Source organism: Pithys albifrons, chromosome 1 (genome assembly GCF_047495875.1).
Source record: "Pithys albifrons albifrons isolate INPA30051 chromosome 1, PitAlb_v1, whole genome shotgun sequence".
Taxonomy (NCBI): domain Eukaryota; kingdom Metazoa; phylum Chordata; class Aves; order Passeriformes; family Thamnophilidae; genus Pithys; species Pithys albifrons.
This window is the reverse complement of record NC_092458.1, coordinates 24,607,419-24,620,306: the sequence shown is the minus strand read 5'-3', so window position 1 is coordinate 24,620,306 and position 12,888 is coordinate 24,607,419. Positions and strand designations below refer to the sequence as shown.

General features: G+C 44.2%; 1 protein-coding gene across 1 annotated transcript in view; it reads right to left on the bottom strand.

Moving 5' to 3' along the window:
- Window positions 1-3,932, bottom strand: part of VWA3B (von Willebrand factor A domain containing 3B) — a 64,863-nt gene extending 60,931 nt beyond the window's left edge. The window contains 2 exon segments of the mRNA XM_071570053.1: window positions 1,415-1,595; window positions 3,862-3,932. Of these exon segments, the coding sequence (XP_071426154.1) occupies window positions 1,415-1,454 (40 nt within the window). The 5' untranslated portion in view covers window positions 1,455-1,595; window positions 3,862-3,932.
- Window positions 3,933-12,888: the final 8,956 nt, after the last annotated feature.

Genomic DNA, 12,888 nt, shown 5'->3' with positions numbered 1-12,888 from the left:
TATATTTACCTTCAATTTATTAAATAAAATGTCTTTTGTATGCTGAAAATCAAGTCCTGAAATTTAAATCTGGTTTGCCAAATGGAAATTCTTTCAGCTCCTACAACATCTCTCCTAAGTCTTGGGAATCAGAACTCATAATAGGCATTCGAAGATTGTGAGACCATCACTAGATACACATTTAGAAGCATTATGCAATAAACAAGGATTTCCTAGCAATTTTATGTTGAATTCCTACCATAAGCAACAGCGGCACCCGCAGCAGATCCTGACTTTATTGCAAGACTGGTGAACCTCCCTCTCCTTATGTCATTTGCCTCAAGTGCAAATGATTGTTCTGGCAGTATCTGCTCTGGGCTGTGATGTATCATGTGCATGCACAGGATATCAGGGACATGAAGGTCCAGGTTCATTTTAAGTTCTACAGGACATGGAACACATCTCAGCACTGATGTACAACTGGGCTGGGGTAGCTCCACTTGCATCCGGCGGCAGAGACAGCCCAGAGCATAGAGTGGCTGAGACAGCAATGTAAGGAATAACAGTAATGCCTTTGTTCCTCAGCACAGAGGTTCTAGAGGACTTTGGTATTTCCTGTTCATTCCCAAAATACTCTGCATGAGTTAATCTGGCTCTAGGTGATTAAATACCCTTGCTGTATCTAAGTTTACTTTCTATGGACTCTGAAATTTTCTGTTCCTTTTCCCCGGCATCAACGTCATCCAGTGTATCCTAGTCCTCCATTGCCCCTACACTGTAAGCTGACTGTAAATGTTCTGCATGCATCAAACTGGTCCAAAATACTGGTCCAAATACTGTTATCTTTAATGACTACAAAATAACCTTCAGTCTAGTACAGAATATGATCAGAACTCTCTGCTAAGATCATACATTATAACAACTGACCTGGTAACAAGGGTTGATTAGACAGTTCCTCAGTTAACACTATATGAAGGCAATAAGACTATCTTCAGAAATCATGTTTCAGTGACAGAGGGCTTTCATACAGCGGAGACTGGCACCAGTTCTTTCACAGTCATCAGTCCTACAAGCAGGGTGCTGGGCTGGCATGCCTGTAGAGGTTGGCATTTCACCAGCCCTCCTTTGCTCTCTGCAAAAGCAGCAACAGCTGTTAGCTCTAGACAGAGGCAGGTGAAAGTTTGCAGTTCCTCAAGCTTTTTATATAGTCAGGCATTGTTTATAGTCACTTGAACAATCATTCCCAGCCTCCTTCTTTGAAAACACATAAAGGCCAGCACAGCAACCCATACACAGCCCAGGTGAGAGTGGCACAGCCTCAGAATGCCTTGTACATGGGTAGCAGCGTGCACGCCACATGCATGGGATTCAAAGGAAACTGGAAGTTATCTGGGAAAACATGGAATCTATGCAAAAATAGTGCTGAAACACTCACAGTCACTCCAAGCAAGTCTCTTAGACAGACTGGCAGTCATGACAGAACTCTTGATTAGCAGCTCCTCTTTGCTTTCTTCTTACACCCTGAGGAATTAGGATGTTTTACGAAATTTTAACTATTTCCATGCATAGGTCAATGTGAACTGGAGATGAGTTCCACAGGCTCAGCCAATACTAGACTGCAGAAGAATGAGATCAAGATTTTCCTCATGAGATCAAGACTTTTCTCAAGAAAAAAAATAGTATAAAGTAAAAAGAATAGCTACTCCCCATGTCAGGAATGGCTGAAGCCAAATTTGACAGTGAGCCTCAGACTTAAAAAAGAGGAAGTAGGAAATTGGTAATATCCTTTACCTTCCTTCACTCTAAATGATCATAAAAAAGAAACAATATATTGGAAAAAATGAGAGTGGTATTTTGGCCTGCTGTCAGCCAAAATTCTAGTATTGCTTTGCAGTATATGCTACCTTTGCTATAATCCAATTCATGACTAAAACTGGGAGTATCTGAGACACAATTTTGTGAAGAGATTCGTAACTTTGCCTATAAGATGACAAGATGATTCACAAAGAAAAAGAATTATGTGTTTATACATGTACATGAATGTGGTATAACACACAGCATTTTAATAGAAAACAAAATGCCAGCCAAAGCAAGGTAGCACACACTGGGTGAGTGCATTGCTTTGAGACATCATGCTTTGCCATTTCCTTGGCTCATCTTTGAATAAATAAGAGGAATGGATGAGGGATATTTATGAATCTCTAGCAGGCACAGATGTTAGCTATTGTCATAAAGCAGTTTTTCCCACAGGAAAAGCAAAAATGGGATAAAATATTAACCCAGGGACTCAACCTCCTCCCTCTTTCATCTTCACAGAATGGAACATGCTATTTACTCCTCTCATATGGGTTTAAATACTCACATGGAAACCTATAAACCATTCCAGTCTTTGTCCTGCTCCCACAGAAAGACATAAACAGTGTAAAAGGCAGGGAGAATATTAAAAAAACATGAATCTGTTCTTCACTCCAACTCCCCAGGTATTGCACAGAAGGTGCTCCCCAGGGGCTCAGCCCTTGACTAGCCAGAACTTGGAATCAGCACAGTAAAAAGGAAGTGTTGCCACAGGGGAGCCATGGCAGAAAACAGCAATGGTGAATGGCCACAGCAAGCCAGCAGGCTTGTGCTGTTCCTCTCTCAGAATGCAGAAACAGTGCCACAGCACTCTCACTAGTAGGTGAGACACATTTCAGGCAGCAGCCTGCATCAGAGAACAAATTCCAGGTGCCATTGCATTTTCCAGATGCCCAGAGGTGTCACACCACCCCCAGCTGCTTGCACAGCACCAGGATATGAAACACTGGTGCTGAATGAAAAGGAGCATTTGAAAGGAGACAAACCAACTTGCAATGGAAACTGCAAGTTTTACAAGTCTTGGAAACAGTGAGTTCAAAACCGATGACAGCTTCAGGCCAAGATCTGAATCCAAACAGGTTATTTTCAAATGGTGAACCGGAGCTCATTGTGCCACCTTTCCCCTCTCCACTCTGGCCAGCACAAACAAACCTCTAAGGCCTTCACCCACCACCCACTTGGATTTGTAGCACACGTGTGAGTGGCAGTGTTTGCCGAGGCCATTCCACCAGGCTGCCCCTCGCAGGTGGGAATGCCTCGGGAAAGCCCACGTGCCTCACAGCCCAAGAAGCCACCTCACGCTCCCCAAAATGCCAAACCCTGGAGAAAGGAGTGTGTAGGGCTGAGCCGCACAGCTGCCTGCTCTGGAAACCAAACCACAGAACCACAGGATGGGTCAGGTTGGAAGGGACCACAGTGGGTCATCCAGTCCCACCTCCCTGCTCAAGCAGGGCCATCCCAGAGCACATGGCACAGGATTGTGTCCAGATGGCTCTGAAGTATCTCCAGTGAAGGAGACTTCACAACACCTCTGGACAATCTTCCAGAGCACCATCGCCCACACAGGAAAGAAGTTCTTCCTCATATTGAAGTAGAACTTTCTGTGCATCAGTTTCTGCCTGTTTGTCCCTGTTGTCGCGTGTGCTATTGCTTGGCATCACCGAGAAGAGCCTGGTTCCATTCTCTCGGCTCCCCTCTTTAGATCTTTATACACACTGATGAGGTTCCCTCTCAAACGGGTAAGAGGTGTCACAGGAAAGCCACAGCGGGGCCTGATGAGGGGTGTCGGGGCCAGGGCACGGCCCTGTCACCCGCCGGCGCTGCGCCCTCGCAGCGGCCACCTGCGGTCAGCGGCCGCGTCCCTGGATACGCTGCATGGATACGTGTGGGGAAGGAAGGGGGGCCTCGGGGGTGAAGGACCACGTCTGGGCGGCACAGCAACCGCAGCGCCGAGGCGGGCTCGCCGCGCCCTGCGGCGGGACCTGGGGCCGCCACCGCCTCTGCCCCCGCAGCCCGGCGGCCCCTCACCTGCCTCTGGCCGCAGCGCCGCCCGTGCCCGCCCTCAGCGGCGCCTGAACCTGCGGAGCGCCCGGTTGGCACGGCCCGTTTGGCACGGCCCGGTTTGCACGGCCCGGCCCGCGCGGCCCGGCCAGGGGCGGGCACGGGCACAGCGCGAGCGCAGAGCCGCGGGACGGGCAGGGCACGAACAGGGCACGGGCGGTGCGGGGACGCTGCCCCTGTCCCTGTCCCTGTCCCTGCCGCTCTCTCTGCTGCTGCCCTCGCCCCTGCTCCTGCCGCTGTCCCTGCCCCTGTCCCTGCCCCTGTCACTGTTCTGGCCACTGCTGCTGTCCCTGCCCCTGCCTCTGTCCCTCTTCCTGTTCCTGCCCCTGCCACTGCCCCTGCTGCTGCCCTGCCCCTGCTCCTGCTCCTGATCTTTCTCCCATCCCTGCCCCTGCCATTGTCCCTATCCCTGCCCCTTTCTCTGCTCCTGCCTCTGCTGCTACCCCTGCTCCTGTCCCTGCCCCTGTCGCTGCCCCTGCTGTTGTCGCTGCCCCTGCCCCTGCCCCTGCCCCTGTCTCTGCTCCTGCTCCTGTCTCTGCTCCTGCCCCTGCCCCGCCCCTGCTCCTGTCTCTGCTGCTGTCCCTGCCCCTGCCCCGCCTCTGCTCCTGCCCCTGCCCTGCCCCTGCCCCTGCTCCTGTCCCTGTCCCTGTCTCTGCCGCTGTCCCAGACACTGCTGCTGTCCCTGTCCCTGCCCTTGTCCCTGTCCCTGCCCCTGTCCCTGCCCCTGTCCCTGCCCCTGCCCCTGCCCCTGCCCCTGTCCCAGCCACTGCTGCTGCTGCCGCTGCGGGCAGATTCATGCGGAGTAAATGAATTGTCAACAGATGCCGGGACAACGTCGTGCATTCCTTCCTTTGGGAGCCACAAATACACGGGCCAACTCAGTCTCAGAAATCTATATATAGCAGATTCGAGCCCTCTGGTCTCGTTAATTCTTAATTTAGGCTAAGCTGTTGACAACATTTATACCAAGGGCAGCCACACGTGTCCTTTATTTAAATCAGAGGCACAATACTCTGACTGGAGAACTGCTGTGCTCCCAGAATCACACAGAACCACAGGATGGGTCAGGTTGGAAGGGATCACAGCGGGTTATCTGGTCCAGCCTCCCTGCTAAAGCAGGATCGTCCCAGAGCACATGGCACAGGATTGTGTCCAGGCAGTTCTGGAATATCTCCAGTGAGGGAGACTCCATAACCCTTCTGGACAACCTGTTCTAGGCCTCAGTAACCCTGCACAGTAAAGAAGTTCTCACTTATATTCAGGTAGAACTTCCTGTGCATCAGTTGCTGCCTGTTGCCGTGTGTCCCCATGGTTGGCACCGTCGAGAAGAGCCTGGCTCCATCTTCTTGACACCCCCACTTTAGATACTTCAGATACTTCTATACATTAATGAGGTATCCTCTCAGTCACCTCTTCTAGAGGCTGAACAGGCCCAACTCCTTCGCCCTTCTCCCACAGAAGCCAAACTAAAAATTATTCCAGTGCAGTAAAATATACAAAAAGATGTGCACCATAAACCTGAATATAATGTTAAAAAACTCCTGCTGATGTCAGACAGCCAGAACCCCAGATCTGTATTTGCAATAGCTGGGAGACAGGGCTGAGCTCTGCACTTTTCCTGTTTTGCTCTGGTTTACTACACAATCACAGAGTAATAAAAGTTCAGTAAGTTTATAGGATCAATGGATCAGCCTTATCTCCATATTGATGTCCAAATGGAAACACACACCCACAGGCCATCCTGCAGCACATCAAAGCAATGGCTTCGGCTCTCTGGGATTGGTAAACAGTGAGAGGCAAGCAAAGTTCCTTACAAGGCATGCAGTTGGGATGGGAACATGACTTTCTGGAGCTCCAGCTTCTCATACAGTTGGAACCAAGGGTTTAAAGACTAGCCTAGGCATGGTAAGTCATTCAGGATTGCACAACTCTTCCCCTGAGGTATAGAAAAGGCATTTCTCAGGCATAAAACAGTTTCCCATCATATCATTAAAAATAGTAGGATGTTCTCAGGATCCTTTCTGACACCATGACTGCCATAGCATAAGCTTCTGTAGAAATCCATAGTTTTGGGAGCAGGACTTAAAAATTTCTCTTGCAAGTGCAAGTGCAATGGATTTATAAGTAGAAGTCCAAAAATCAAACTACTCAGTCTCTTGATTTGTTATTCTGCTTCCAGGAACAGAAACTTTTTATCCAACACCCAGAATGCCTCACTCAGGTAATTTTTCTGCACTGTACAGAAAAACTTTGTCTATTCTCAGGCCTCAGTGTCTGCAAATATAGTGATTACAAGTTTAAAAAAAAGTGATTATATGTGCTAAAACTTTCTATGCATAGGGTGTGCCACAAGCCTTCACTTAAGGCTTGGCTATGCTAAACAAAATGTGTTGCAATAAAACATTCCTTACAATGCTTTGAACTGCGGGGTTTATAGAACTGCCTGACAAGCCCAGGGGCAAAGGCTGACAAATGCAAAACTACTTCTGGCTCTCACAGGCTTTGTGATCAACTGGCTGTCGTCTCTTAGATAAAGTTCTTGGGAAAAAGAAATGCTCTCTGCACATTACATAAATGTTCCTTGTTCAGGTGGAAGCCCTGCCTTGGCCATTGTCTGCTCTGAAACTTGTGTGGAAAATAGGGAATGTATTCTCCAGATGCTGCCTGCTGAATTAGGCAAGACTGAATAACAAAGGAGGTGGGGATCCCAGGAACTTGGAAGTGGGAATTCACTCCTTGTACAGGGATTATAAAATTAAATCTAGAGCCATTCTGTCATCTGACCTTTAGGCTGAATGACAAAGTAATATTGATGAGTGGAAAGCATGTTATTATATCGTTAATTGGAGAATGCATTGCAACATGGGCCTGAGATTGCATTAGCAAGCATGACTTTGTCCTGACTTCAATATTTCACCTATTGGTAAATACATTTGATCACTTTTTCTTTTGGCTAAAAATCAGCATTATCAGCATTTTCTCTATATATTTCTCTATAGTGGTGCTTAGAACAGGAAAATGTTGGCTTGTATTTTATGATGATTCCTTTTTCAACAAAAATAAAAACATAATCCACTCTTGTTCTTTCTTCCATTTAAGAAAAAAAACCCCACTCTTTAGCATAATGTCTTTTTCTTTTAGATAATTAAAACCACATTTAACATATATTTGCAAAAATTCTTTATCCATGCTTTGGCATTGTACATGTGCATCTAATCTAACTGCTAATGTATTAAGAAAGAGACAATCTCTCATAGTGAGACACAGGATCAGTAGGTAAGGATACTTATGGCACCGATGCTTATGACTATGATAGTACAAAGAATGAAGCTTCACCAGGAAGTTTAATGCTGTCACACATCCTTCCCGAGTGTCATGCTTCCTGTTGACTCCCTTTCAAAGAGAGACAGGAATCAGTTGTAAGAGGTAAGGAGAATAAGCTGGACTGAACCTGAGTTAATGCTGTCCTTAGACACATCATTTGCAGTGATTGTCTGAAAAAAAAAATGCATACACCTAAAATCCGTTAATCAGCACAGAATATTCAAAGCATAAAAAAAAGAGTAAAATAAGTGAAATATTTGAAATACTCCTTTCAGGTCTATGTTGTTCTCACCCTTCAAGAGCCCCCTAAAAATTTCCAAAAAAAAATTCTTTATGGTATGTCTGCAAAAGCCAAAGGTAAATCAGTTAGCTGCAGAAGAGATGCCCCTGGTATCAGCAGCAATATAGTGGCATGAGTGTGGGATTTCACCCGTTCTTGCCTAGAATTCAGGCAATCAAGTCAGGACAGAGCATTGGGCAGAAGAGCTGGATTTAGAGCAGCCTCAGTTGCATCTACATCGCATTGCACTGTACATTTACTCAAAGAGAAGTATTTTAAGTTTCTAGACATCCCTTAAGTTGCTCCTTCAATTTTTAAGACAAGTCCTTCAGTTCTGTGTGTCAGAGCTGTGCAGCCTACAGCTTGGGACTGACTTACAGCCCATGGACCTCTTAGTCTATTGGTTGTGAACTTAGAAAGAAGAAATCACACTTTTGGATAAAGACATTGCAGGGAGGTGGCATGAAATCAAAAAAGGCACTGTATAGTGTGGATATAGGGAGGCATGGGAAAGGGCAAATGGGGATAACCCAAAACTTTAGTGGGAAAATCCAGAGACAGGAGAGGAGCTAAGAAGCATGTGATTGATGTGCGATGGCACGGGGAAGCAAGAATTCAGGCTGTAGAAGCAAGATCCATATTAAAGACATGGATACACTTAATAGGAAAATGGGGAAGGGCTGGACCGGCATGGTGGAATTTATGTGTATAGAGGCTTTTTACACTTTCCCTCACAGTTTCCATAACAAATAGGATACACTGGACAAACTGTGAGTCCCATAGTGTAGGAGCACTGAACTGGAGGAGGAAGGCATGGGAGTAGGAGGCTAATGTCACTGTCTATAGGTCTAACCAAACCATAATATCAGTAGGACTAAAAGGCTAGCCATAGAGTGATAATGAAAAGCTGGGCATCTCCTCTGGATGTGTAGTGTCCATGCTTAAAAATCTAGTTTCAGGCCCTGAGGAAAAAGAGGAACAGAAGCCAGCAACTGGTTGTCTAACAGCCCATCCACAGTTTTGAGTTGTACATGTCTTCTCTACTAAGTGATTCACTGCTGCTTCCCAAATCGGCCATGTTCAGTCTTGTGAGAAGGGTAGTTGCTGAATATGCACATACCATTCTGCAGCTTTTATTTTTAATTTCTTCCCTTTAGTTTTCTTAAGATCTATACTCAACTAGAAGTGTTTCCAAACTGACAGAAGCAAACAGAAACTTCTCCATCCCTGCAAATTTCTGTCTTCCAGTCACCACATGTGGCATGATCAGGAATTAACAGAGGTTAGCTTGTCACTGAAGAAGCAATGCTACTTGGAACAGTGCACAACAGATCAATCAGAATTTAAAATAAAAAATAACAGTAAGAAGAAAATATAGCTGGTCTCCATGCCCCCTTTGTTTTTAAGACAGGCACTGCACACCAAGGTTTGCCACTCCCTGGTACCCACAAGGTGTTTGTGTCTTCTGGAATGGAGGATGAAAGATACAAACATTGCTGATTCCTCACTGCCCTGGGGTAATACTGCCTTACCTCGATCACATGAATTTCTTTCCAGGTAGCCTGCTTACACAAGCACAAAAGCATGCTTGCAGGCACTGTGCCCATACTGGAAACACTGTAGTGAAAGGACGAGTATAAGGCCTGAGCTGCATGGAAGTGCTTCCTGTCTTACTCAGCAAATAAAGAAGAGGTCTCACAGCCCTTGTTCTTCCCCAATTCCATTGTCACTGATATGCTTCTTCCCCTTTTTGGAAGTCACTTGTGTTTGCAGCTTGCCCTTGAACTGAGGGGTTCTTTGTACACAAGCAGAAAGAAGAGAACTGATTTCTTGTTCTAGTGAAGAATCATCTCATTATTTGTCATGACATTTTTGTACCTCTGTCTTCCCATCACAGGATTATTATAGTTAAAATGTGTGGAAAGTCTCCCTTGGTTCCATTAACATTTGCCTGCTAATATCCTTTTGTCTGTGAACCCCCAGGACAGGGTATTGAAGAAATCCAGTAGTTTATTGAGAAATGAGGAATGCCAGTACAGGTAAAGTGACTAGGAAGCATAGGGAAGCATATAGAGCAAAAGTGAGAAAGTAATGTGGTTGGGGTTTTTTCCTAATGCTGGTACAAGAGGCAAATGAAGAAGACTCAGCCAGCCATTAATAATTCTAGTTTAGAAAACATAACAAAGTTTGTAAATGTGAGAACAGTGAGGACCTGAAATAGACTTAAAACTGGAGTATTGGTGGGACTCAAGCAGCTTAAAAGATAGAAGTTGATATGCAAGGGAACAAAGTGACCAAGAAGGTACTGCCCACCCATCTATTCTTAGGAGGAGGGATGCTAAGTGTAACATAGAAAATGAAAGAGGATAATGCAGCATAAATGGTGAGACAGGAGTGAGAGAAGAAAAGAATTAATGAATGAGTAGGTTGATTTGCACTGGAGGGGAAATTTTCCATAGAGTATTTGAAATAAGAGCATGTAACACCCTTCCTAAAATGTGCTTTTGGTTCAGACACTCATTTTGCACCATCCTACAAACACTGAATGTGGAGAGACATTTGGGGCAAAGCTGATATATACACACTGACAGAAGTTTACACTGCAGATGCTTTGACTTTTTGGGTACCAGAAGAGCTAAAAAACTGAACAAATATTTTGCCAGCACATTTAAATGCCAGTAAATAGCTTAGCAAGCTGAATACACTAGGATAAGCCAAAGCTAAAAGTTCATTCTTCCAAGGCAAGAAAGAGAATGAACAATTTCCTCCAGGAAGGGACAGTTTGGCTCATCATAAGGGCTAGGGAGCAAAAGTGATAAAGTCATGCAGTGGTTTGTGCAAACAAACAGATTGAGATTCAGAAATAAACAACTATTGTGCAAATGAAGTGCCTATCTTCAAAAACACCAAAATATTTCTAACAGCATCAGGTATGAAAGGGTAGAGAGAGGTCATATATGACAAAGTTATCAAGATACCTCAGCATCCCTGGGATTCCAGCCAATTTGGAGGCAATTTTTTGATAGTATCTAAAGGCTGAATTCAGCTCAAAGGACATTAATTTATAATGATATGGCCTTTATGAAAGTCAGATTGCTTTTTTATAACTATCTAGAGCCACACTGCACCCGCAGTACCCTAGCTGCATTGTGAGTGTACCATTCATACTCAAATAAAATCATCAATGCATACACAAGGAATTCTGTCATTCTATTTTATTTTCTTAAGCATGTGCCAGGGTGTTACATACATTTTTATCATGTTATCTGCCTTCTATAGAGAAATATGCGTTCACTAAAAAGCCTTGTTACAGTAACTAAGCCTGTGAAATCAGGGAACATTGGGAATGCCAGAAAAAAAAAAAAGATCAGTAATTGCTAAAACCAATTTTTTTAAAAGAAGTTGCCCATCTTGCAGGGATAACAGAGAATCTTCTCCACAACGGCAAATCAAAGTGAGTATGTTAGGATTTCTAATCAGGTCTAGACAAGAAATACTGTAATATTGTTGTTGCCAGAACTATAGATAGCAAGAGTGGGGCAAGAGAGGCATCAACGGAGAAAAGTAACTGCGAATCCCCGAAGCAATGGCTGCTGCAGGTGGAGGCAGTGTGAGGGTGAGGAGCAGGCAGCTACAGACCAAAGCAAGCACTGCAGGAGACAGAGGAGAGGAATTCAGAGGACTGGGAGTTTCCTCACAATATCCTACTGCCATTCTACAAGGTATATAGTATTATGTAACAATAAATTCAACATTTTAATGTTCAAATGAAAAGCCTACATGAGTAAGCTGCTTCAGTATAGACCAGGTTGGATATTATACTGGGCACAACTGTGAAACTAGCTTTTTCCATTTTAGGTAAAGTTGAGCTGAACTCATCTGCTTTTCTTCCATTAGAAATACAGTAAAGGGCAGTGCATCAGCTTGACAAATTATTGAAGCAAAATAGTATTACTTGCTTTCATGCAGAGGATGGTATTATGGTGTTATCCAAAGGGATAACTGGAGGTAAGAATTGTGGGTAGCATGCTGCCGGTCACTTAGGCCCACAAAAAAAGATTTGCCTCATATGACTTCAGTCATCTATGAAATGGGTGATTAATCAAAGCCAGTCACCTGCCCTCCTTGGCAAGTCAGTGGAGAGCAGCCATCTCTCTGCACCCACAGATGCCTTGGCTGCCCAGGCTGAGTGTGCCAGTGTGCACACCTGTGAAGCAGGAAACGTTTGCAGTTTCTCCAGTGTTAGAAATTATGTGAATGATGGGCAGGTGTGGTCCTGCCAGTGGGCTCCAACCTGTGCAAAGGGCCAAGACAGACATGCCTTCGTGTGTCTTAGTGTGGGAGGAGCCTGCTTTCAGGTGCAGTGATCTGTGCCCCAGCAGCAGAGAGCTCACTGCTCACTGTGCTTCCACCGTCTATGCCTACACCAACCCTCTACAGAGCAGCAGGGAAGATGGGAGCCAGTACGTGGGTGAAGGTCTTGTAGCTCTGCCAAGTCCAAAAGGAAAGGTCTCAAAGCTGCCTCCTAAATCTTAATCTGAGATTGCAAGGCTTGCTATTAAAAGGGGTTAAAAAGGATTTGTTTCCATTTTGTAAACACAGCATCAGCCCAACAACAATCACTGTGAGATTTATAATTATCAATCCTGAAAGCAGCTTTTATACCCAGTTACTGTGTTTATACTGAGACCTGTGTTTTGAAAAATAAATGAATTACTCTACCTTCATTCATGCCAAGGGTTATTTTTGCCAAAAGAAATATATCACAGATGACAGGTCTTTAGCCAGAAAGATGTACATTAGGCAGACATTTCATTTTTTAAAAATACTTACTGTATAATTTTCAAAATGTAGAATATTTAAGGATTGGCTTTCTCTTCATTGGCAGATAAACAGTCTTTTCACATTGTGCGAGTGACATTAGATTCAACAGGAAACATTAAACCTATTAATGCTATATTTTGAAACATTTTACTGTATTTTAACAATATAAAATAGATTTGATGTTGATAAATTCCTGTACAACATTTTGATAATACAGGAAAAGAAATACCTTAAACAATTCACCTTTTAGTTTTCATATATTTCCTGATTACATTTGTGATGGACATGTTGCTTAGAGTACTTTTAGGCAGCATTTTGTGTTTAAATAACTTCAGTTCTCACTTTAAAGTATTTTAAAATATTTTACTACCATTGAGCTCATTCAGAAGAGATCAGTAACCTCAGTGCACTGTAATTCCAGTCTAAGCACAATTAAGATAATAATTGTCAAGTCTGAATAACTCTTTACAGCATAGTTTCATAAATATTCTACAGAGTTACGAGATAATTAATAGATAACAATTTTCATGAAGTACTTGCTGACATTTTAATCCCAAGCTGTCACT